General features: G+C 37.5%; 2 protein-coding genes across 3 annotated transcripts; one reads left to right on the forward strand and one right to left on the reverse strand.

Annotated features, from left to right (window-relative positions):
* Positions 1 to 11,761: 11,761 nt before the first annotated feature.
* LOC140953539 (uncharacterized) lies at positions 11,762 to 19,105 on the forward strand. Of its 2 annotated transcripts, none has more exons than XM_073402946.1 (5): positions 11,762 to 12,042; positions 12,128 to 12,505; positions 15,718 to 16,002; positions 16,681 to 16,977; positions 17,770 to 19,105. In XM_073402946.1, exons 1-5 carry the CDS (start codon positions 11,982 to 11,984, stop codon positions 17,862 to 17,864), a joined length of 1,116 nt encoding a protein of 371 aa, XP_073259047.1. In that variant the 5' UTR covers positions 11,762 to 11,981; the 3' UTR covers positions 17,865 to 19,105. The 2 variants fall into 2 exon arrangements, with proteins under 2 accessions (XP_073259047.1, XP_073259048.1); XM_073402947.1 differs by having other exon boundaries at positions 17,773 to 19,105.
* A 1,041-nt stretch (positions 19,106 to 20,146) lies between these two features.
* Positions 20,147 to 26,535, reverse strand: LOC140953541 (U2 small nuclear ribonucleoprotein A'-like). Its single transcript, XM_073402949.1, has 9 exons — positions 26,309 to 26,535; positions 24,948 to 24,988; positions 24,550 to 24,656; positions 23,235 to 23,313; positions 23,023 to 23,069; positions 22,096 to 22,198; positions 21,497 to 21,573; positions 21,245 to 21,332; positions 20,147 to 20,823 (listed from the first exon to the last, which is right to left on the reverse strand). The coding sequence occupies exons 1-9, from the start codon at positions 26,385 to 26,387 to the stop codon at positions 20,686 to 20,688; spliced, it is 759 nt and encodes a 252-aa protein (XP_073259050.1). The 5' UTR covers positions 26,388 to 26,535; the 3' UTR covers positions 20,147 to 20,685.
* Between the last annotated feature and the right edge of the window lie 44 nt (positions 26,536 to 26,579).

Here is a 26,579-nt window from a genome sequence, read left to right on the forward strand (position 1 = left end):
ACGGAAATGGTTATGGAAAATAGTATTTTTCAGTTTTGTCTGAAATAGGGTAAGAATTTAGACTACTAGGCAGTACACCCCCACCACGAATTCCCAGAAGTACCACCCGGGGTTTTATGTTAACCAGCGTGAGCAAAAACTATTTTAACAAGTCGGTTTGGTTACAGAAGCTCAGGAAGCTTACGACTTCCTTCCGATAATGGCAGATGTAAAAAAAAGTTGTCGTGTATCTTTCGATTGCATTATGCACTAAGCGGTAATGAGCGGTATTGTTCGAAAACTGTCTCCCGTGGAGGAAATAAATTAGCGGTTTTATAGTTTTCAATAATAATTACAGAAAGGACACCTTTCTAGCTCAAAACGCTAATAACGTGTCCACAAAATAAACAAGCAAATTTTTTTATTACAATTTAATGAAAAACACAGTGATCTCTTATCAGCTCACGCCGCTCCTACAATGGCCTCACGCACCAAATCTTTATTTACAATAGGTCTGATATGTCCAGTTATCAACCCTCAAGACAGTTCAAAAGCGATACACGTATCATCGTAGACAAAAGGTGGGCGATATGTAAACTACTGTCATCACAAATTAAAGCTGTCAAGCAGTCCCTTCAACAAGGGGAATCGTGCCAAATCAAATACGTTAGAAAAAAAGTGTATAATCTGAACATTTAACATTCTCAAATGATATACAAGTTTATCAATTTCCAGCTGGAGTCCTTAACGAATGAGGCACCTAACCGAGTCAATTAATATCTCTGATTTTAGCTATATATCATCAATTCTTGTCAGATCAATAGCGGTATCACTATCTGAGTCTTTATAACATCCAGCAAGCCATCTGATAGCTCTCAGAGAGCTGATACAGTCGCTATTCCTCCTGTTTTTGCCTCGCCTGCTTATTTTTGCTTTGTTTTCCAGTTTAATTTCGTTCTCGACACACACACACACACACAAAAATACGGCCGTTTCATTTTTAAGACCACATGGGAAGCTGTTTCGTTCTCTTTTTTACGCTGATTTCAGGATTGAGACAGTGCATTTCTTGGAATGTTCCTGATCAGAATTAAGATCCAAGGTCACTCTGATCATGGTACATCAAAGGGACAGCTTTATCCCATCTGAACAAGCATTCACAGGGTAGCGGCAGTACCTTTGGTGCGCCTGGGCCACCATGATCCCAGAGACTGCTAAATCCTAGTACGTTACTTCGAAGAACGCACCCTCAAAGCTCTTCATACAAAGTCATTACGTAAAGAGATATGTCGTTCTTGGCATTCTGTACACATAGATCCTACGTTTCCGTCACTTAAGCCTTTGCGGATTTGGATAATGCAATATACTATAAAAAGATTATCATGATTTGTTTTCTAGTGGCCGTAGCAGGCGCTTGGAAGTTGTGCTACGCAGGCTAGTTTTCTAGCTTCATTTCTGTTAATCCATAAAAAAGAACTGCACAGGATAAAATCTCCGTTTGCAAAAACAATGCAGGCTATAGGTACTTATTACAAGAAAAATAATTATCATCCGGTGGTACTAAACAAAACGTGTAATAAATGACACACCAAAACTTTTACAATTTGTTTAACATCTGAGTAACACAACCTATGTCATAGAATCCGCAATGAGTTATATTCCTTCCCAGAACTATCATTATTACTGTCGATGACCAAAAAATATCATGAGATATATTTATTTTTATAATTAGCGCGAAGGGAAACTCTTGCATTTATGATAGATAAATAAACAGATAAATGGAAAACTTCCGTTCCTTACACAGTTATGAACTCAGGGTGTATTTTGTTTCTTTTAGAATGTTTTGAAAACAGAAAAGTAGGTTTGATTTGTTTTCGTTTGACTAAATATCAATCTTATGGCCAGTTTCACACGATTCGGGAAATTAAGATTCTGCGCTCCAGTTGGTTTAGGCGGATAAAGAACCAGAAAATAAAACAGAGATCGTGGGAAAATGCAGAAAATGACATTTGACCAGACTCTAAGGATTCAGCTCATAATGGACATCAGCTGAAAAGTCAGTGAATAAATAGTGAATGTGCTTCAATTAGGAGACCTATCTCCACTTAGTTAGCTTGGGGTTTCAATTTTTGGGAGTTTCCGGATGAAGTATTTGAGGTAAAGAGTGATCATTGTAAATGCAAAGCTTGCATAGACTTCGGCGGTGTTCAGTTCCAGATTGCTTGAAAAATGACATTTGGTATTTGTTTTTCGCACTACTGACTTACTTATAAAAACCGCAAAGCCATTGAGTTTTCAAAGCTGTTGCGGGTAAATTAATACTGTATAAAAAAAACTAACAATCTCGGATTACATAGCGGAATATTTGTGATCAACCCTTTTTGAACTCAATGCCGTTACTACCTCGCAAAAAGAATAACATTTGCACCTCTCCGTGCAGAAACCTATATGACCCCCTCTATAACAAATCCCTCACTCGATACTTACAATTTTTCCTTTAGTGTCTTTAGTAACGAGGCCTCGCTCGGTAATGCGAACAACTGGCCCTGTAGTTTTAGTCTTCCTAACAAGTAGGCCCTGTGGATGTGCTTGTGTCTCAATGGCAGTCAGTCATTTCTATATACTAAATGCAATGACGTCCTGTAGCCCACTTATCGAGTATATGGGTCTTGATTAAGATGACTGAGATATACTGACATTCCCTGATTATTAGTTTGTTTGACTGAGCACATGCATCCGCCAACTGGTCGACTATCAATTTTAGAATTTCTCACTCACCTTCTGTAGCTCTGACTGTAGCCAGAAGAAATACGAGTCTCTGCAACATAAGGTCAGGTTGTAAACATTTCATCATGCCTTCATAGAATTAGAAATGCGCCACTTCCGCTGGTATAGCACGTAAACGTGAAAACACTCTTGATTTGGGGCCAATCCCGCAGTTACAGTATAAATTAGAAGGGATACTGTTATATTTTCAAAGTGCATATCATTCTACTTGAAATTCCAGCTCTATGCAGCTTTCAACACTTTCCTTGGGACTCACTACATCTGGTGAGGAGCTGTGAGCAAATTGTCGTCTCTACAACATACACAGTACTACTACTGAATCGCATCAGCGTCACACAGGACATCTGCTGCCTTATATAGCAGACACGGAGTAGGAGAAGCGTGGCTCTGTGTGGTGAAGTTCCTCTGTGCCTTTAACCTGAGATCAGGTTCCTTTCGTCTTTAGATTAAGGGCACTCAGGGGGAGGGGGAGAGCAGAGCGGGAGAGAGGGGGCGCCCCAAACCCCGCCCCCAATAACGCCTGTTGCGCAGCCTACTAAATTTTTAAGACTACGATACGAGCCCGGGGGGGGGGGGGGGGGGGGTGGGTACTCCCTTATAAGGGCTTTATGGGGACGTGCGGCCAGCCAGGGTATGTTTTTCGGGATTTTTTGTCTTAGACAGGTTATCGAATTTACCTTTTTTGTCTTAATCAGGGTATCGATTTATCAATTTTTGTCTTAAACAGGATAAATGTCTTAAACAGGGTATCAAAAATCGGAATTCTGTCTTAAACAGGGTAGGAAAATCAGCGATATTTGTCTTAAACAGGGTCAGGGTATGAGGGGCCGCGCCGCACCTCCCCACCCAGGGATATATCGAGTACCCCCCCCCCTCCCCCGGGCATACGAGCAGGCTCTTATTTTTCTTTGCAAAGTTACTGTACGCGAAACCAAGCGGCGCGGCGAAGCCTAACGGCGTGGTTTGCAGTCGCGCTGGCTGAGATAAGAACTAGACGGATTTAAAGAGAAAAGGCGGGCAAGAAGCAGTCTAACCAAATTAAAATGCGAACCAGACAGCTCTCACCCAGACAGGGGTTCTAAAATTGTATGTCATTGTTGTATTTCAACACGGTTAATACAGTATTTACAATACCGTTATTCAGACCAGGGCCTCCTATCCAGACTGAAATGTTTCATAATGTTTCCCACGGTCTTATGCGGCAACCAGGACCATATCTGAAACAAGAGAGTGCTTACTTTCCTCTTTTTTAAAAATCAAACAGAGTCCTAAAATTATCGGGTTCCCTACGGGATACAAAGGTACAAAGGTGTCCGTAGTCCGTAATAGCGCGAGTCGAAGTCTGTAATAGCGCGAGTTTGTTTCAGTCAAATGTCTGTAATTTTCGACGGGGATTTAGCAGCTCTCCGTATTAGCGGGGTGTCCGTAATAGCGAGGTGTCCGCAAGGTGAGACTAGCCTTGTACTTCGATTCTTACATGACAACAAAGATCCCCTGGCCTGTATGTTCCACAAAAGATAAAATGCCCACTATCCCGTAGCCTCTTCCAGGCTCCGAGATAGTCGGGCCCGCTGAATTGAGAAAGCGCGAAGACGAAAATAAAACGCCCCGTCAACTTTTCGCGTGCTTTTTACTTTCGCGTCTTCCCCACTATCTGAGAGCCTGGAACAGGCTAACAATACCGCAGACCTAAACCGTTCCTGATGATCGATCCCGATAGCTTGACAAAACACTTACACTCTAGCTCAGGTCATTTGAAATCATATTCGGGGGATATTGTGTAAGTGGCAATGTGTAAGTATATGTACATCCTGTGTCGTCACGGCAGTCCAGTTCATTTTGTTTTAATTGCCAATTACTCGCCCTCAATCGCTGTGGAACTGAAAGTAGGCAAAGAAATCACATGTAAATGACAAATCAGAGATTAGAGACAAACAAATATGTCCCCCGAGCATTATTTTTGAAGCTGCAAACAGCAGAGCTAAACTTTGAAAAACTGTTAGGCTGAACAGTTTCAATCCGTTTCAATTTTCTTCAGTTTTGGTCATCCGTGGCAGCTGTTGTATCTGTTGTGTTATTTTAACCTTCGTTTAACGTTTTAAGCGGTTATTTTTATGTTTCTTTTATTTTAACGAACATTTTGCAATAACCTAATTTGGCTGAATTTCGTGACACAGCTCCTTTAAAGCCCATCTGGCTACGTGGTGCGACTTACGTCGCTCGTCTCGCGACTTCGTCACTCGCTTACGCTCGCTTCGCGAGCGTCCCTCACGCCTTCGGCGCTCACGCAGGCGCGTTGTGGTAAGTCTACCCGTGCTTCTTCAATCTTAGAAAACTGCAATCAGTTTAACAGGTGAAAGGTTGAGTTCTTGTTCCATGGTTCAGAAACACCAATAGAGCGGAAAACGGCATGAGTTATAATATCTGGGTATTCTGAAATATAGAATATACCGCAACACGAGAGAATGAGCTGGAGCCTAACGCAGCGCCAGGCTCTTGATACCTAGATGAACACCCCTATGACCAGCAATAAGTGTCCGTCTGTCTGGGGATGTACTCCCTATAATGGCCTAAACAGAGGGCTCCGCCCGAAATGAGCTCTTTTTTGGGGCTTCCGGGTTCCGGGGCTTAACTGTATATAGACTTTATTAAGGGGTAGGGATTTCTGGAGTTGAAGTATATGACAAAGTAGGGGAATCTGTCATTTCTGCTGTGTAATTGCTTTTCATTAAGGTCAGTTAAAAAAACAAACGCATTTTACGGCTCTAAATAAGGCAAAAAGACTTAATGTTTCAGCAATTAATATAATTAAAAGACAGTTAGAGCAATTATAGAGGATACAGTGTTTGTACGTAGGTATTTGAAAGGGGTACACTGCTTTTGCCGTCAATAGAAGTTTTACTAAAATGGTCCTTTTCGCTCAAAAATGGTATGTAACAGAGTAAGAAGTTGGACTTCAGGGCTGAGCGTACCAGAACAAAACTTTGTTGAGTGCCCCCCCCCCCCCCGGTTCGTCTGCAATCTCGTCCCCAGGGCTTTTCCTTTAAAAAATTCCCATTTTTACGGGAAAAGCCCTGGGGACGAGGTTGGTCGGTCTGAGGGTTTTTTCCTTTTGATAACTGTCAAGAAAGACGGTTGACTGTATCCTGTATTTGTTATTTTAACTAAGTTGTAAAATAAGCACGATCACGGCGGGGGCAAGAAATCTTGAATTTGCTCTTAGCCTCCCCCTGTTCGTGTGATCGCAGGTCATTAGGCACCAAGATCTTATAGTCTGAGAGAGTTTGGTTCACGTCAGTGCCGTAAATGCTGCGCACATTATCCGGGATCATTTAATTAATTGCGGTAGCAGTACAGGCTGTATTCCGCAATCACGTCTTATATGCTTTTTAGGACCCATTTTAGTTGAAGTTCTTCAAAGACAGAATAAAGTTTTACCGCTTTACTTTTTTAAGTGTCAAAGTGAAATTTCCTATTATTACTTTGATGTTGATGTTTATGTTATACCTATATCGGTATGTTTGTTTTGCATTTCAATCATTCATCGACAGTCAGAATGACCTCGCTGACTATAAGCTGGCTCACCCGGGTGGGCAAATTTATAGAAACAACACACAGGCCAGCTGACCATGGGATGAGATAAGATTGAGACAACTTTCTTTGTTTAATTTACCTTTATGACCCAATGCACAAAGTCGCATTGTCTGTTGTTTATTCGTAATGCAGCAAAAAGATTAATTAGATATTACTTTTTAGCTGCTGCATATTAAAGTTCCCTTTATTTTAAAAATGGCACGTTCTCGGCCGATACGTAATTTGCTCAACGCTTTAGCCACGCCCTCAGGTGCTGAGGGACGCTCAATCGATCCCAACCTAGATTGCGAGCTGTCTCTCGCGAGAAAGGAGGGCAGCAACCCAGTCATCACGCGCATGGTCGTTTTCGGGTGTCGCACGTTTCGTTCGACGTACTAAGAAAAGCAAGAGACTTTTTAGTCTAATCCCAATCGACTGTTCTTGACATTTGTGAGAGAGAGGTCCTGAGAGGAAGTCGTCCGAGCTTCCAACGCTGACCTTCTTAGGGCGTGGTCACGCGTTTGTTCCCCAAGAACAGAAAGAAGGTAGTTCTAAGAACGTCAGCGTAGCCACGTGGCTCTTATGCACACTGCTTCTATGTGTATTTTTTGCAGCGTTATATAAGGCTTTCTTGTATACTTTCAAGAGCCTTGTTACTTTTTAAATCTAGACACTCTTGCGCAATTATCAAGATATAGGCTGCGCTTGCAAGTAATGAACGCAAGAAAGAAAGGGGCGAGAAATTGAACTTGCTGGATACCAGGTGCCCATAACTTATGACGGTCCAAGGTAAACTTGTTTTTTCAGCCTGGGTAGCGCAACTCCCAAACCGGTCCATGTATGGCGTGACGTAGCCTGTGTACAGACATCCCCCCTCCCTCATTTTTTTCTTAGGGAGGGGGGACGTCTGTACTCAGGCTAGGCGTGACCCCCACGTAATTTTATCCCGTGAGAAGTCAGTATTCACGCAACTTACAAAAACCTGATTTGCTCCAAGATAGATTTGAAGATTAGTGGTAAAACGAGCAACATCGCTTTTTAATCATGCTAAACGAAGTTGCTCGTTTTTGTTGCCCGATTCAGTGTAGCTTTAGACTTCCTGGATACTAATTAATCTATATATTTACTCGAAGATTTATTTGGTTTCATTCTTATTAAAGGCTGCCTTCTAAAAAATTAGTGTAAATATTACATAAGTGAACTACGGTCCATCTCAGTTTGACTATTTTTGCGCACGTGTTGGTTTGCTTTGCTAGCTTTTGTGCATGTGCAAAAATACTGTTTTGCGCAAACCTACTCACGTGACCTATTCGCAAGTGCTAAATTGGTTCTTGCAAACTAATGTCTTTTCAGTTCGTTGCTAACTGTTGCTTCGCTGACTGAACTATTCGCGCACGTGCAAAACTGATGAATGTGCTCGAGAATGTCGTCGATGTTGTCCTTACAAGAAAATTCAGTTAACTACAAGTATTAGTTCATTTTAAAATTTGCTTGTTATTTTACACTAGTGTTATAGGTATTAACCAAGAACACTAACTTTGGAAGCCTAAAGTTTACCAGTATATCCCATTTACCAACAGGACCGTGCTATCATCGGGGGCACCCAACGTGAATATAGTTCAAAACCACTTAAACATAGCATTTTAAAACGTATTTTAGTTTTTAAACGGTAGATATAGGCATATTTTTATCCCCTAAAAATTTTTGATCTGTTCGGATTTCCCAGCTGAAAGTCAGTAGTGATCCGAAAATTATAGGGATCAAAACTTACCTTTTCGAAAATTTCAGCCAGAAAAAAAGGCTCCCGAAAATTTATAGGTGACCTTTTAAGGGTAAAAATCCGTTAGAAATGGGCAATTAAACCATTTTTTATGTAGATGTTCGAAAATCTTCGGAGAGGCAGGCAAGCAAGACATTTTACAACAATTGTTCCGAAAATTCTAGGTCTCAAATCGTCTTCCGAACAGACATTTTCCGAAAATTGTCGTTGGGTGCCCCTGTATCATCTTCTTAGTATAGTTGCTATCTTATCTTAAAGAGGAAAAACTAAATATTGTATCCGCGCGGTTAGATACGTTTAGTGCCCGATGCTGGAATTGAAAACTAAAACCTTCGTCGGAGGCTAAACATCCCCAACAATTAAAAATCCAGGACCACAGAAACTTATCTCATTGATTCCTGGAAATAACTTCAGCCAAATCAGCTTCCTGTATTAATGTAAATATATACAGCTTGAGCCCAGTCGTCTTGTCCTTAGGGGCTGTGATCCTTTTGTTCAGCGGAGACAATCTCGACCCAGCACTGGGGTCGGAGACAACCGTTAACAGGGGCCATATGGCGCATGCGTTCCATGAGTTCGGACCAATGGTTTTCGAAAAATCACCTAGAAACTCCTAAACCCTGGATCAGAGAGAATGCGAAGAAATTTTTTCGAAGGAACTGAAAGTTTCTGGCTGCACCATCTAACTGATTTTATAGGTGGACTATAATACCCCGACTATACATGATGGTTTTCTTATAATTTGTTTACTTCGTTTTCTCTCTCCTGAAATAGCATTTGACTTTTCTTTCTGGCGGGAATTGAATACATGAATTAAGCGAACGCATTAAGCTCCGCAAATAATGTTTTGACCAAAAATGGGAATAAAACTTCTAAAAAACTACAAAACATCTGTTCTTGCTTGTTTTTCCTCCAAGATGGTGTCTCCTATCACCAAAAATTGAGTAGAAAATCCCTTCATATCATGCCTCCCACCACAGCTGATTAAATTAATCCCCTACAAAGTACTAGAGGTTTTCGCGTCAGCTAACTTGCTACTAATTTCGCTCTCTTGGTCAGTACAGCTGCTTTTTGTCTCAGTAAATATCAAGATATTACCTGTTATCTTTGACTATCTAAGTAATACTATGTGCTAATTAATCGATACACAGATAAACAGAGATTACGAGACAACCGCAAATAAAGTCGTGGTAAGGTTTAGCATTTTGAAAGGATCAGGAAATTTGAGCCAATCAAGCAATCATCGACAGCGACCAAATTGACAATTTTGTTTCTAAAATCTCCCAGTTTTTATCATCTCACCGCCGTAATTATTTTCATAAATTAGGTTTCGCCCTCATGCTTTTTAAGACCATGTTGGTGGTTGTTATTATTGATTATTTACTCTTTTAGTCGTTTGTCTTCCACCACTGTCCACAGCTCAACAGCAATTCACCAAGTCTGTCCACATTGTATAAATTCATTTGTAGGCATTTTCTTATGGGAAAAATCCAAGTTGCTTGAATAGTCGGCGTTAATCGTGGTTCCAGTGCTGAGCAAGCTTAGTAATTCTGAGCTGATATATTCTTTTTTTGACTTAGCCAAGGACAAAATGCATTGATATTAAGTCGAAGAGGCATAATATTATACAATGTTTTAAGACTAGTAAATCGTCGCTATTCCGTTATCCGTTATAAAATGGACACCAATTCTTTAATAGTTTTTATCAGTGACCTAAATTGCAAAATTAAATGCTCCATAGTTTTCAGTTAGAAATCAAGATAAATCCATGTGGGAGCCCCAGTACAAACTGTAAAAGGAAAACAAACCCTGCATGATTTTTTTTAAAAAATAGTTTTTTTTGTATGATAATTATTCCAAGCTGAAGTTTCTGCAAGATCATCTTCTACTCTCTTTTTTATTGCTTGCAAACAAATAATTCTTCGCAACAACTAAACTGCTTCAACCTGATTGTGAAACATTGGTATCGATAACAGAAACTACTAAGAAATTTTATCTTTTAATTCCTAATACATCACACACAACATCTGATTTTAAAAGACAACGGGAGGCCAGACAAAAATGGTCTTATAAAAGTTCATCGATAAGAGAATGATTTGCCCGCGTGGTACCGTTCGCACACGGTATTCGAAACTTTGTGGCATTCTCTGACGGTTCTGGAATCTTGCTGGATGCCGTGATCGAATGCATTGTCGCTCAGTGCCGTATTGATCCCCTCCAGGCGTCAGAGTAACTGAACCGCTCAGTTTTGCCCTTGGTAACTTGGTTGATATTTCGTGGTAAGCCTACACACTGTTAAAACTCTGTGTGGCGCTATTATAAACTAACGGAAAAGATTTGGGGAGAGGACGAGGGAGAAGTTGTTCATCGCAAGCACGGGATCCTATCGTTCGAACATGATTTTTTTTAGTCTCTTCCTAAAGTCGACTGCTCCAGCTTGTAGACAGGCTAGTAATGGTTTTACTCAACAACAGTCTGTCTTGACACTCGTTTGTATGATGCATTTCCAGTTTTAAAAGTCAATTTCTGTTACACTCACTTTTCACTTTTCATTAACTAGATTTTTTTAAGGGAGGCCGGTTGTTATGTCTTTTGTAGGGTGGATAATGTTTATGTTTTGCATTCCCTAGAAGAGCTCATCTTTAGTATTTCTAAAACCATCAGACGTATTGGCGACAAACGCTTTAGAAACAAACACCACCACTTTCACCGGCATACATCAAGTATCAATATGTTTTAATCAATCAGAGCTTTTCTGCCGTTACCATGTGATCAATGCCCTCGCAAGTGTAACAAATTCTTTTTTTGATTGTTCCAACTAAATCTATACCCGGGGCTATTTTGGAATAGCCTGCAAAACAGCCCGTTTTTTGCGTTCTCGCGCTCCGCGCCTTGAAAAACCGATTTGGAGAAAAAAGAAAGACGACTCTTTTTCTGCCTGATTTCATTACTGCATGCATGGTATATGAGAAAATGGAGTTAAAATTAACATATCTGCGAATTTTAATACTCTAGCAGAACTTAATCTGTTTTGAAAACGTCTTAAAACACTGTTTGATAATTAAATAAACTAGCGATTTAAGGGATGGGGGAAAGTGCTGGTTTCAAAGATAAAAGAAATGATGTTTTAACTAGCAACTCTTTGCTAGAATAAATGACAACGCCTTTATGGGAAACAAAAAACCGCTGTGTGAAATCTACAAGCAAATCTTGCTTCTTAAACATTTATAAATGCAAAACTAAAAACAGATTTTCTCTTCTTTAAATCCCGAATGAAGTGATGAGTTAAGGCCTTTCTCACCCCGCTTTAAGAGTTCTTAGAGTAAAAAATCATTTGAATATTTTATTTTGATGGAGATGCTCTCAGTCCAAAACCCCTATGGGGAAAATTTGCCCTTTGTTGACATTCCTAATAACGTCTAGCCTCTTTTAAAGATCAAAATAAGCGATTTAATGCTTCTGTCTCATCTGGGTTTTTATCAGCGTTTTTAAAACTCAAAAGGTGCGCCTATTTTGAGCAGAATATTAAAAATTTTTATTGCGTTAATTCGTTTTTCCTGCGGCCAAAAATTCGGCTCACGTGACTCACGTTATTATAAATAGCAGGCCACGAACAGCCACGAGTCATTTGTTTGACAAACACAATGACAAAATGTGATGTAGGGGTCAAAGAAAGCACGTTTTACGAATGCATGCCCGTTCATAGCTAAATCTGAGAAAGGCTGGTATCTGTCTTGACCGGCAGTTACATGGTTAGAGATCGAAGAGGAGTGAACCCGATTGTAAAATCCAAAAGAACTGTTTGAGAAGTTGTTGCTTTCGTTATTCTTTGATTTTCGTTGTAGCGTGCTGCTTCTGCAGTATGGTATCTATTGTGTTGACTAAATCCAAGACAATTTGCTCTTTATTCGTAAATTTATTCGGTAAGTCAACGAAAGAGTTGTCCAAGTAAACGATGAGGTACTTAAGGTAACTAATTTTCATTTCCTTTTCTTTCAATATTTAAAGTGGTTATAGCAGCCAATAATGACGGTTTCACTTCGAAACCCAAAGACAAGGAAGTCTTCGTTGGCGAGAGTATACAGTTTGACTGGGACCACATAAAAAACGACACTGGTGAAGTTCGATTTGGGGTTAAAGTGAATAATACGGCGGTGACCATTTGCAAGTTTGTTCTTAAAGATAGTCAAGATAGGACGACAATTTTCAACAACAGGAACATGGAAATCAAGAACTATATTGACAGAGTTGAAGTCGTGTCGGACAGAAGAGCAAGTTTCAGAATTAAAAATGTTCGAATGAGTGACAGAGGGACCTATTTTTGTTCGCTCGTCAATACTGATAAACTGGATGATATCATCTCGTTCGTGAAAATGACTGTTGTGGGTAAGTATTCCGTTTATTAGTGTGCGCGCTAATTATGAATTTTGCTATGGTCAGCTAGCGTTCGATGGGGGTGATGTGACACCAGGTTTTTGGGTCTTTTTGGTGTAAATTATATTTTGATAGTAATGGTTCACGAGAGGAACAGTGAACGACGTAATTATTGGTTTCTTTGTTTAGGTGAAACCGAGTTTTAAATATGTTGATTCGTTGATATATATTTTAGCAAAAAGTTAAAATTCCGCCTCATTGATTCTATGGAAGTCTCTTTGAACAAAGCTTTTCTATTGAAAAGGGAAAATATGCCGGTAAATCAGCTGTCTCCGGGAGAAGTACTAGCTATTGTGCAATTCCGTGTTCAACAAATTGTATGCAAGCCTATGTAGCGAATTTTTTGTTTATTCAGTAATGGTATTCTGGCCCGTTTTCCTCGAAGTTTTTTAGAACACATTTAAAGGGGTTGGTTTTACGATCACGAAAATACAAACTTATAACTCTTATATTAGCCAGTTGTTAATTAGAGGGAACGAGAAAATTCAGGATTGTTTAGATTGTGGGATAGACGTTCTAAACTGTTTCTCGCTTGATACGAAAATGAATATTTTGTGAACACAAGCACCTGCTACATACGCCTTTTAAGACATAGTCACGCCATGCTAATCAACTTGGTAACTCAGGGAGTGTTTTTCCTGGTCATTTCGCCGCTTGTCTTTACACAGTTTAAAGAAATATCAGTTTATTTGTGGATTTAAAGGCATTCAAGTGATCGAATCGCTGCACAGCTGCCAGAAACTGTAGTAGCTTGTAGTTATGTGAGATCTATTTTATGATACGTTTAATGACTTATCCATGGATTTAGCTTTTAACCTAAACTGTCAAGACAAATTGCTTTTCTGACAAGTGATTAAGAACAAAACGTTTTTTGTTCTGGTACTTTTTAACAAATTGCCACAATTTTTTCTTTACCAAAGAGAAAATTCCAGCTCTGTGCCAAATCTCCCTGACCACAATGAATCCATTTTATCCTGTTTTCATCAGCTTCATCAAATTTGCATACAGCTGTGCAAAAGTATTTTTCACTTTTTAATTTCATGTTAGACATATGGGTAGCAAAGACCCCACTGGATGTGTCTGTTACCTAATTTGATCATGAAAGTGGGGGATATGTCAATAAATTAATCAAGACTTATTGAGAATGCCATGAGAAAGTAATTGTCTTTGGAATTCTTATAAATAGAACTTGAAAGCAGAAGTTGTAATATGGCGAGATGGAAGTCAAACAGAAGCATCAATTTCATGAAATGTTTATTTATCTGGATGTATCTATTTGTTAAACATGTATTATGTATAGAAACCATAATCATTAATGACGCCATTAGTGCAAAGTGAAAATTATCATTCTTTAAAAAAAAAAAGTTATTGTATGAACTAAGAAATGGCTTACCAGACAAACTGCCATTTTCATTTTTTTTTTAAGTGGGCAGGAAAAAAGTAAAAAAGTAGCACAGTTAAATTGGAAACAAAACCTCTTGCTTGTCCTTACTTTATATGATGCTCATAATAAAAAATTTAAATTCTCTTTTCTGACCTCCATACAGTTTCTGATAGAAAAATAGTCCCCTGAGAGGACATGTGCTTACTGGTTATGAATAGTCTTTACTTCAGTAACCATAAAAAAGAAAAAAGGAAGAACAAGAAAAGAATCTATGAAATTTGTTGAAGAAAATATGGGTGATGCAGGGTATTGAACCCAGTACCTCTCCTCCGGACTTACAGACTTACACAGACATTAATATAATGCTTTCTGGCTACAAAACCAGTAAGCACAATATGTTGAGAGAATTTGTTTTAAAATCAATGTTATTTACCTGTATTTTTCTTAAGGTGGTCTTCATTGTTAATTCTTATAACATTTTTTCTTCATAATTAACAAATATACTGTCAGGAGAAAACTAATGTTAATCACTTGTGGGACTTAAATGCTAAGGTTACATACCTGCCAACTCTCCCGGTTTTCCCGGCAGTCTCCAAGTTTTTCATCAAATCTCCCGGTCTCCCAGTTAGAGCACCAAATCTCCCGCATAAAATGGACTTTTAAGCATTTCTGTGCTATAATTTGAAATTTAGTCCATTTTTTCACAAAATTCGAACTTTTTGTATTCATTGTACAGTTTCAGGGACATTTTTGCACATGTTTAGTCAATGACAAAGATTAGTTCGTCATTACAATGATGAAAGTGCATTATGATTCCATGTACTTCATGTAAGATGTCATATAATGTCCTAAGGCAATTTGTTGGCGCGCGGGCGGGGGGGGGGGGGTGTTGGTGCTGTTGACATTCGAGGGTGGAGGGGAGGGTGTAGTGCAAAATAGAGAGTCTCCAGATTTTAGATCTCCGGAGGTTGGCAGATATGAGGTTATTGTAATCAAGATCGAGCCCTGAATGAAATAGCACCAACCCATAATATTCTTAACTAATGTAGTAAAACTTTATCCATAATTCCATAATATTGACCAAAATCTAACTTCTCCTTGCTACTGATCGAGGTATTAAAAATGATGGTGACAAAGTATTCATCAAATATGAAAAATTTGAGATTTTCATGAAATAATAATAAAAAGAGTAAAGTTAAAAGGAGATTATAAATGATGACTCAGGTAGAGAGGGAACTGTAAACTAAAGAAACTCAAGCATACCAAGTTTTTATTTTCTCCATAGTCTGAGTGCAAGATTCTATGAAATTAAATTTGCTAGTTTAGTTCTTTTTTGATAGAACCAAGGCAAGTCTTTTGAGGTGGTATATAATTGCCTGAAAATTATTTTCGATTACCGGTAAGTGGTAGTTAGGAGATTCACTGCAGTGGGTTTATTTATGCATTCTTCGACTGATCTAACATTTGATTAAGCTACATGATTTTAAAGATCAAGGTTAAGATGACATATTAAAATAATAATGTAACATTAAAATATAATGAATTACACATAAATAGATCTTTATCTTTGATTTCTTGTCAGTGGTAATTACTAAACCATTTTGTGTGGCGATAATTTTTTAGTGATCGGATTTTTTTGTGCTCAGTTGAGTCAGTAGGGAAGTGGATTAAGTTCAGCATGACTTTTGGGGTTTCATACTGGTATGTTATTTTCCTATGATTAGATACATAAACAAATATTAGCCTTACTAGCTACGATTGTGTGCTTTATTCTTTTCAGACCTCTTAATCGACAAATTTAGATCATCATTATCTGTAGAGTCCTGGGATGGCCACAAAATACAGGTCACTTGTGCAGTTAAGGTGCCAGCAGATACAAATGCCAAGTTCTCATGGATGCACATTCCATCCAATAAAAGTGTTGCTAAGCAACACCATGAAGACTTAGGAAGTAAAAGTCACTTGATGATAACCACATATGATGATAAAGACTTTGAGGCCCTGCAGTGTAGGGCAGAGACCAAGAACACTGTGAAATTCCATGTTGTTAACATCACGAGGCTACGTAAGTTGAAATTATGATTAATAATCATTATTAGAGAATAATAAAATGTCCTTATAAGCTTGTTTGGCTCAGTTACAAGTTGCCAAGTATATGCAATTGGTCGTCAATGGGAATTGAATAGCTCGGAAGTTCTTTTGGTTTGTTTTTCTTTCCATAAAGACTTGTCAGGGGTCATACTCACAATAGAGGCCAGTGAAAATCCCCAGGGTCCCCTAGTCCCTTACTAATCTACTGAGAGAGAGTTGGTGGGGGAAGTTGGATCTTGTAGAACAATTTTCCAAAAAGACTCTAGCATTTTTCAATTTTGTACTTCTATGATGTTAATATTAGTCTAGGGCTGTATATTAATTGATTATTATGATTTCTTTCTTGTACGGGCTGATCAGTTTAATTTGCTCAGAAAAAAAGTGAAACATGATTAAATCACATATTTCCTTCATTTTAACACATCTATGATTCCATGCAATAATTATTACGGATTATTATAAATTAATATAAAAACCAGCGAAGAGCCATACATAATATTGTGTCTAACTACAAAAATGGTAGAAATTTCTTTAGATATGGGCAACTGTTTGTTAGCCATGTGATTTTGCTGTCCGATTACCAGCTGTTATTATTTTTCAGCCCTCAGTTAGTTCGAGGGTTAACGCAAAGTTGATTTCTTTCACAATTTAGGCACTCCATCTCAACCAAGAAATCTCAAGTCAGAACCAATTTTTGATCCAAAGAATGCCCAGACATATTTTAAACTTCACTGGGAGCCTCCTCAAGATAATGGTGGAACTGGGATCAGTGAGTACACTATTCATTATGTACCAAAAAAACTTTCTTGGAAAGATGCAACAACAAAAACGACAACAAGTGAGGAATTAAACTTGAAACTTAAAAGTGGTGACATATATCTCGCAAATGTCAGGGCCAGGAACAAGGTTGGTGTTGGTCCAGCATCAAATGAGATTGAATTAAATCTTGGTAAGTTAATTAGTAGAATATTATTAGTCTATCTCATAAAATTTAAGGAAATGCCAACTATGAGAACTAATAATTATACAACAGTAATATGTATACCAAAAAATGTAGACCAAAACCTCAGACTGTGGGTGTCCTGTGGTATTTTAATGCTAGCAAGGGGATCATGACGCACAGGTTCCTGTGTGTTTCGTTAAAAAGATGGGATATAAAGAAATAATTGCTGGTTAAGAACATAGTGAAATTTAGCTAAAGGCATGCAAGAACCATACAAGAACCATATTAATTTAGTTTCTGACCAACTAGTCTGAAGATTTAGCCCACTTGCACTAAAAGCAGGTGTTCTTCCCAGGGGGTGGAGGTGGGAAGAATAGGATGACTGTCATCTTGCATAAGGGTGTAAATTGCAGACTTCTTTCTTATTGTGTTCTGGATGGAGAACCAGATATCGCTTAGGGTAGTGTATAAAGAAATATGTATATATTAAATTTAAAAGGGGGCTCCCAAAAAAGCCTGACCCATGACCAAATTGGTCTTCTATTAAAGGTTTTGATTCTAATTTTCCGACGAACACCCCCCACTCACACTTTTGAGTGTAAGTTTCAAACTGCAGCAATTTATGAAGTATTCTGCTGCCTTGACCAAAAAAAAAGATTTAAAAAACTGCAGTTTGATACCCTACAGGAAATTTACATGATTTTTTTTAAAATTAATTTTTAAAAAGATATTGACTCAACAAACATTAATTTTAATATGACAAGTGTTAATAATTGTTAACTGTTTCTCTATGCCCAGAAGATTATCCATATTTGATGCCCAGATCTGGTATGCCTCTTCATCACTTGGATGCTTGTTTGCTCTTGTTTTACCTTGTGGTTTGGATTCTATAGAGAAAGGACAAATAGTACAATGCCACGTGCGCCAAGCTCTTCAGTGTGATTTATACGTGTAGTTAAGGCCTGCGTCAATACAGAGTAGCCTGGGCTTCTGTAAGAGCAGTTCAGGGAAACTATTAATAATTCATTCACAGGTGTAAGAGGCATGCTGTCACAAACACTTTCCTTTAATACTCCTCTCTTCCCCTTCACTTTTGTGGTTTGTTTTTCTTGTGTGTGTTAGTCCATTCTTATGAGCTTGACACTGTTTCCTGGTACATTTTCAGACTGTTGTAGTACAAGGTCATTGAAATGGCGAGGGATTTTGCTCCCTGCTAGCTAATGAGCATGATCCCTGGTTATTTTCATTGGAAACAAAAGAAAAATAGAAGCAAAAGATTTTCCTAACCGTTCAATTCCCTGCCGAGCAAGTACGTCTACCCGGCCAGCAATTGGAAGTGTTTGTGACAGCCTTATCTCTTTATAAACCAGAAAGTTAGATTTTAACAAAAAACCCTGTTAACATTTTTTACAATTTTTATGAACAAAAAAGGTGTACCTTTTTTTTTATCCAGTTGTTGTTTTTCTATAATATTTCATTCATTTGCAAGGAATACAGAACCTACTACATACTGCTAACAACAGCTCAAAGTTTATCATTTACTTTATGTGGGATTCTTTCTTGTATTGGAAGTAATTTATTGCTAATAGCAATGTTATTGTTTAGTTGAAAGTATATTTAAGTTTGAGCATTTATATGATAAATTTATATTTGTATTGATAAATTTTAATAATTAAAGTATTTAACATATCACTTAAATATAATTTGATCTTGTAAATTTTTTCAGAGGCGAATATGGCATTATGGTGATTAAGAACTCTGTTGCTTTGCACAATCATGCTTATTATTTATCAATGTCATTGTAGATATCGATGGCAACATTAATAGCAAACTCCATTTTGTTAATAAAATACCAAAACAAAAATTAATGTCCTTAGGGCAGCTAATTTTTATTCAATAAATTATTAATATTTAATGGCGACAGCATCAATTTTATACAGTGAAGAGCAATCTTCTTTTGACAAAAAAGTGTAAAAATGTTGAAAAGGTTGTTTAGAAATTTATTTCTATTTAAGTTTGCTGTTTTCATTATGAGGCCAGACTCTATAAATTTGGTACTTAATATAAAATATTATAGTAAATTATTACTGATGTAATAGTTTTCAAGTAATAAATTCACAAAACTGAAAAAACAGTATTGTGTCAGTCCTTATTCTTTCATTTCATTACTGGAAATAATTTTATCAGAGAGATAAACTGTATAAAATAACCGAGGACTCTTGAGTTTGTCAACCTTCTGGGGAAAACAACAATTAGCTTCAAGTTATCAGGTGGGGCGAACATTCCAGGGTAAAACTTCCGTGTACTGTTTGACTGCAACAGGGAGGTCAGTTTTGGTTTGAATAACTTATTGGGAGGTTCCAGAAACACAGGGTTTAAGAAATCAGAATTTTACCCGATTATTTATTGGCCATTTTGAAGTTGTGCTTGAGATGGGATGGTGTTGTCTTTTTTACACTGTGGAACTGTTTTTGCGCCACTCTCTTGTGCAACATTGTTATAGCCAATAAAAGAAGCAGTGGAGTTCACAGAGAAAAGTCCCCGCCCAGCATAGCACCATTTCACTCATCACTGACCAGGTCAAACACAACTCAAAATAACCTATATGTGAAGGGTGCATGGAAAAATTCCTTCAAAGTGACTCCTCCTGGTTATTGAATAGATTCCATATACAAATTGTGGCCTCGTATATGTTTCTGAAACAAAAGGAGAATGCATTACATCAAGATCAAGCCACCTAGAGCCTTTATTCCATGGACTCCTTCATTTGTAGTAGCATATATTTTGTTAAGCTTTAGCTGGCAAATCAGTGATTCACTGTGGCTTATTTTGAGAGCTGGGGCCCGTTTCTCGAAGCTCCTGGTAATTACCGGGCCCGTTAAGCTGTTTTGTTTTCCATTTTAGAAGGGAGTTTTAAAAGTTTTGAAAATTATACAGTAGAGTTATTAGCTAACAAAACAAAATGGCCTTCATTAGAGGTCAGAACACACCCTACTTTTCTTGAGACTTTGATTTAAAAAATAATATGATTCCGGGCCCGTTAAGTTACCGGGACTTTCGAGAAACGGGCCCCTGGTCCTTTATTACAGTAAACTTTAAGAACTGTCCAATCCTTCCCAAGCCAACTTACATTGACAGAGTTGATGTTAAAAAAAAAAATGACACAAATACGAACCTCTGTACTTAAATAGTTTTATTTTCTACAAAAAGAAAATGTTTCTACATAATATTCCATAAAACAAGAAAAGTCTGGATTACGATACATTTACAAAAAAGTAATGTAAAAGAACAACAGTGAGTAAGAGAAACTATTTCACTCACTTATCTTGGCTGTAAAGTTGTTAGTTCAGCTCCTAAATGAATTGAATGTCTTGTGAAACATGTAATGGAAAGGATCATTTAGTTTGTTTGACATTAAATGATCTAGGGTGTTAATGTTGAGAAAATATACAAATGCCAAACCTATATTGAGATTCACAGTAGCATGGTACAGCTGTATAAAGAGAATGCTGGGTGCATTGTCAAATGGTGTTTCTAAATGCACAAAGCAGTAGCCAGTGTTGAAAGATAACTTTTAAATCTTGACATGTAATAGTATTGATGAACATGAAAGCTTTTCAGCAAAACCTGTTGACTGGCTGTGAAAGGTGATGAATGATGGAAAAACTTGTTTCTTTGGTTATTTAAAACAAATGTTAAAACTGGGTCTATATTTTAAGAGCCATTTGTCATATCTTCCATTTCTTCATCCACATTAGCACTACGTTTGTTCCTGCCCGGGACTTGACCAGTTCTTAACAACATTTCCAGTCTTTGTACTTCATCCAGAGAACGTGCATTAGCGATCGCTGCCTGAAGATTAAAATCAAAAACAATAGTGAAACCTTACTTGACAGATCTCTTTATAACAAAAACAGTTCTCTTAACCTCCATTTGTCAATTTATAACTTTTAATATTAATTTTTACAAAGTGGACACAATCATGTAGCAATGCGCCAAATCAATGCAAAATATGAGCTACCCACTCTTCCCCCCAACTCTTTGAAGCAAGACTCAGTCCAAAGTTTACAGTTGCTTACATGTATTCGACACAACTGTAGTCCACAGTCTATACATCTACAACCATATATTTATGTTAGGCCATTGGTCATAGTTCACCATGCAGAACTAACAAACTGTTAGTCTGTTATGCAAACCTGTCCCTCAGTACACATTTCACAGTTTGCAGTTATCTGTGAGTAAGAATTACACATGACTTGCATTTGTCCTTTACCTTGATAGCAGCAATGTCTCTTGTAGGTTGTTGGAGAGGCTTGCTAGGTGCTGGTCTTGTACCAACTGGGGGGCCTCCAGGGACAAACCTAGCAAAGAGATAGAAAAAACAATAGATAAATATTGATATCTGCCACTGGCTGCAACTTTCTAAGCATTGTCATCACTGTTCAATAATTAAACGCAACTATTTTTATCTTATTTGCATATTTTACTTACACATACACATGTACATGTATGTATAACAACTTACGTCTTTGCTTTTTTGCCTTTTGGCTCAGCTTCTTGACCCTTTTTACTACTGAACATCCGTTTGGCAGCCTCTCTTTCCTACAGGTACAAGAAATTTTAAAAAATCATCATCATCATCACCCGTCAACTGCAAGCCATCCCCAACTTGCTCACTCTTTTGTGTTTTTTTTGAAAACATTTGACACTTTTTGATTATTCTTTACCGAGTGTCACCTTATCAGCTATTGCTCACTCTAGGGCAGTGTACATGATGTCATCCTCAGAGAAATGGTTACTGGGGTTGATCCATTCCTGGACTTGGCTGCAAAAAGGACTTCCGCTGTCTCCCTGTTGGGTCTTCTCCAATGGGAGGGCTCATAGTATGTGTACATGTTAGGGGGTTTATCCTTCTCCATTAACAAAATTCACTTGTAAGCTTACATGTACCTTGTCACAATTTTGCACATAGTAATATGAGACTCAAAAACAAAGCACTGGTGCAGTTATGTCTAGTTTTTAAAATACTAAATTATATTTTGACTGAAACTTGCTGTATACAAGAACTAGCAGAATTGAGTGTTTTGACTTGTTAATAAATGAATGTAATACACCATAGCTCACCCTTTGTTTTACCCTCTGAAAGTCCAGCACTCTTATTTGTGGCAATTTGTGGATTACATATAATCTGTAGTGTGGTTTATTTGTGACTGGATTCCGAAGCAAGCTACAAAGAAATATTAACAGTTTGTACAAAGATTGTACTACAATTTAAACAGTGTATATATTATAGGTCAAAATTAAATAATTTCCTATTGAAATATTTTACCTACATTAGCTCTCAATTTACTTTGTCTCTTAGCCTTTGCCCCAACTGGCAAAAGGCAACCAAATGGCTATTTACATGCATGGTTGAGTATTACAGGGTTTGTACCCTTTTTTGAACTAAACATTCAAGGACTTTTCAAGGACACACTACCCATTTTTCAAGGACTCCATTCAGTTAGAAAAAGAGCCTTGAGTCTATGTCTTTTTTAGTTCTTCCGCAACATGAGCAATTTTTCTGAACGTGTTTCTGTGTTTGCTCATATTAAGCACTTGAGAATCTGGGTTGAATAAAGTTAGCACCAATTTTTTGCACCAACATGCACTTTCAAGGTTCTTGAATTCATGAATTTGTATTTTAAAATTCAAAGACTTTCAAGGTGTGTGTGAACCCTGGTATTTCAACTCGAGACAACCCAAAACAAATCCAGCAAGTGGCTAGAGGAGGACACAAACCCAGAACTGCTGGACTGTGAGTCCCACTCCCTGACAACTCAGCCACACTGCCTCCCCTAACCTCTCCTCTCTTCTACTTACAATCCATTTCTGACTTTCAATTTATGAAATAATAATTTTTGTGTATTACACTGTAACTTCCGGAGAGGTTGGAGAGAGAAAAAGAGTATAAATCATATTGTAAAAGTACTTTTCAGCACAACACACTGATCAGCCTCAGGGTTCTGATAAAAAAAACAAAGGCTATACTCAAAAATAAACAAATATTACCTGAGGTATCTAAGACTTTGAATAGTTTTCAGTGGGTCCAAATCTTTCTGAAAAAAAAAAATGTACAAACAACTTATAAACAGACGATGATAGACATATTCACACTGCAATACCTAAAAAGACAGTTTACAAGTATTTTTGAGTGTTACATGTGACACCAGATTTACTACAAATATGAGAACAAAATTAAGTCAATAATTAAATAAGGTTACCAATTCCTGCATGTTGTTAGAAGTCATAACTATTGTTTCTAACTGTGGTAGGCTTTCCTCAATGTTTTCTGCAATTCGACTAAAAGAGACAAAATGTAAAGAAAGTCATTTAGTAATATTGGGCAAAGCTGATAATAGAGTACTATTTTACACTTTTTAAGTAGCATTATTTTATATCTTGAGAAATTATATGGTAAAAAATTATAATCAATGAATTTAAACTAAATGATGGTGCTACATGGAGATGCACATAAGAGAACACTATACCACAAAAGCATTTTTTTTTCAGTTATTCAGCCATTCCTTTTAAGAATGGTACTACTGTTTCACAACATACTACTTACAGATAAAAGAAAACAAAAAAGGAAATGTACTGTCAAGCACTAAATTAATTATTTTATCTTTTTCCTTGTCTTCTGGTTACTTACTAAACTATTATTACAAATAAAGAAATTTCACTTGTAATATTTGCGTCAGGTATAAAATGTGCCTGATTCCAACACCAAATGACAGAAAAGTATCCCACATTTAAATAAATACAAAGATACACAGAAATCTAAAACAAGCATCAAGATTTTGTCATCATCAAAAGCTTTGATGTGGATGGGAGGTTACAAAAATGCAGTGGATGCTTCTAACTTGGACCAAGACTAGGTGCATTTGAAGGAGCTAGGTATTTGCCTGTGAAAGCAAAAATTTACATGTGTGTCACTCTGCCTAGATTTTGTTAGATCTTACCTTTAAGTTTTGTTAAGGATAACTACATGTAAATCTAGGTGACGCCATAATTTTCAACTCATAATATTACCAGCTTACCTCTTTCCTTTACTGCTCCACTGAACTTACCAATGATATGCATATACATGTATATATTAGAAAATGTTAGATATTGTATACCAACACTACACAACATTTCTTGATGTGCAGTGATAATCAGTACCATTATAGTAACAGTAATATCATTAATAAAGCATATACCATAATTCAAGCTCTTAATGTCTTGACGACACAGCTAGCCTCTTTATACACATTACTACATTTAATCGTGAACTGAAAAACTGTTGTTTCTACTTTCATTGGATTAAGTTAAGAATCTTCAATGTTACAAATTTAAAACTATTTCAGCAATGAGAAAAATACTGATGTTTTAATCATAGTAGATTGTCTACAGGATAAAAATATTCCCAGTGGTTTTACATTAAATTTCACTTCCTGTCCTGAAGGAGTGGAGTTGGGGGGAGGGGGGGGGAGGGATAACAAGCTCTACCCTGCAGCAAAAAGAAAACAAGTGAGAGAAGTAAAGAAACTAACATACCATATTCTATTGTTGTTTAAAAGCAAACTCTTCAGCCTCCTAAGAAGTGGAAACCCTTCCAGTTTGCGGATGTCATTTTTGGAGAAATCAATAGAATCAAACTGATCCTAAAATGAAGAACAACAAAAATGTTTTGTGCTTTAAATTAATTTAAAAAACTGTATCTTTTTATTGATCAAGTTACTGTGTGATGTTTCATCAAAGTTTTTTTTCCCTTCAGTTATACCCACAGGGGGAGAATGGTTACATGTATGTATGTGTTCCTTTAAGAAATGATACATTTAAATTCCTCAGGTAAACTGTAAATACCCAATAACATTAAAACTATCACAAAGTTCAAACACCAACACCAATTTTTGCTTAGCAGTAAACTCCTCTATAATACCAGTGACACATACCAGAGTTGCTCCCAAATTTTCAATAACTGGAATCTTGTAACCTAAAAGGAAAAAAGAAAACTTAGTAAGAACAAGTAAGATAGTCCTTTATAGCCATTCTTGGATTACTACTCAGGAATTACTTTTGTAGCACGTGTCAAAGCAACTTTAACCTGAGATCAGGCTCTATTTTTGTTTCGCTTCGTAAATAACATTTCGGCGGGCATGGCGAAACGCAGCGGTAGCCATTAGAACCGCTCAAATTGGGCCTGATCTCAGGTTAAAGCAACTTGTTTTGAGCTGAAGCTTGAAGCAAAGAAGATTTTTTCAGGCTGTACTCTAGCAGATCCAAGTGGTCCACGAAACCTTACTTTTGGCATTTGGGTGACTAGGAGTTGTTAATTTTTTTCGTGATATGATATGGTGGGCACCCTGGATTTTGCAGGTTTAGAGCACTAAGCTCCCTACAGATGTTGGTAGTGCACAGCCTTGTTTTGGGTGAGAACTGAAGTAAAAACCCAATTAAAGGAGGCAACCATTTGAGTTCGAACAGACTTCTGCATACAACTTATCAGTAGTTTTTACTGAAACCAATATCACCACCTTTCTATTACAGGAACAAGGGTTGCTGTTGTTCCTTCAGAAGGACAACAAAACATGATTCTATCAAATACAGGAGCAACTGCAGAATACCCTGCCACTTTGAAGCTGTATCCCTGGAAGAGCTAGATACATGAATATGCAGTTGTGCCTTTTATACACTTTTCTACCTTCAGTAGCTTTAAGAATGACAAACAGACATACTATAAGCCTTATTAAGTGTATATCGATGTTGATACATGAAAATGTGGATACCCAGTGACTATTATTGAAAGATATTTACTAAGTGGATACGCGGATACGTAGTGACTGAGTTTCCGCGTATCCACCTATCTTTAGGGGTTGCCTTAAGGTGGCAAGGTATTCTACAGTTAAGCCAACTAATGCCGATAACATACACAGGCCACTGCAGAAAGATTAAGAAGCTGATGTTTAGAGTGCTATCCAAAAGGGCTACTGCTAAGAACATAAGTTTCTTTTTATGCATTATGTGTACGTTTGACTTTCTAGTACCCACACTAAGAGACTAATGCAAACTTAGGTTGAACAGGACACTGTTTTAATACAACTCCTCCTGTTTTACAAATTAAAATCATGACTGTTATCGTGATGCAGACCAGTGCGTTTTCAACAGGAAAAGCAGGATGGTCTGTTTCATAACAGAGTCATAGTCAGTCTAGAAATACAGTTTCTCGTTACACTAAAAACAAAAGAAATAGGGGATACGTTGGACATCAAAGGTAAATATCCTTTAAGAGTAAATGTTGAACAAGAAAACTTACCACGTAAATCGAGTTCTCTGTCTCGCAAAGCGTTTGTGTATTGGGGACTTTGCAGAATAAGATCAGCTGTTAGCTTCATATTTAAAGCTAATTTCTTTACGTGGAATACCGACAAGGGAAACCAAAAAGTTACTCAACAATTTTTTGGTTTTATCTCAATAAGAGAAACACTTACAAACACTGTCTTTGCGAGTAAACTCAGTTTGTCACTAGCAAACCGCCATGTTGGAAAGGAATACGGCACGTGAACGTTGCTCGCCCCAGTACTTTG

The sequence above is a fragment of the Porites lutea genome, chromosome 12 (assembly GCF_958299795.1).
Source record: "Porites lutea chromosome 12, jaPorLute2.1, whole genome shotgun sequence".
In the NCBI taxonomy this organism is placed as follows: Eukaryota; Metazoa; Cnidaria; class Anthozoa; order Scleractinia; family Poritidae; genus Porites; species Porites lutea.

Coding starts and splice junctions, on each gene's coding strand:
- LOC140953539 (XM_073402946.1), top strand. CDS start 11,982: ATGGTATCTATTGTGTTGACTAAATCCAAGACAATTTGCTCTTTATTC. Junction 12,043..12,127: donor TTTATTCGTAAATTTATTCG/GTAAGTCAACGA, acceptor CAATATTTAAAG/TGGTTATAGCAGCCAATAAT. Junction 16,003..16,680: donor TGTTAACATCACGAGGCTAC/GTAAGTTGAAAT, acceptor TTCACAATTTAG/GCACTCCATCTCAACCAAGA.
- LOC140953541 (XM_073402949.1), bottom strand. CDS start 26,387: ATGAAGCTAACAGCTGATCTTATTCTGCAAAGTCCCCAATACACAAAC. Junction 22,199..23,022: donor CAAAGTCTTAGATACCTCAG/GTAATATTTGTT, acceptor ATTTCTTTGTAG/CTTGCTTCGGAATCCAGTCA. Junction 20,824..21,244: donor GAGACATTGCTGCTATCAAG/GTAAAGGACAAA, acceptor TTTAATCTTCAG/GCAGCGATCGCTAATGCACG.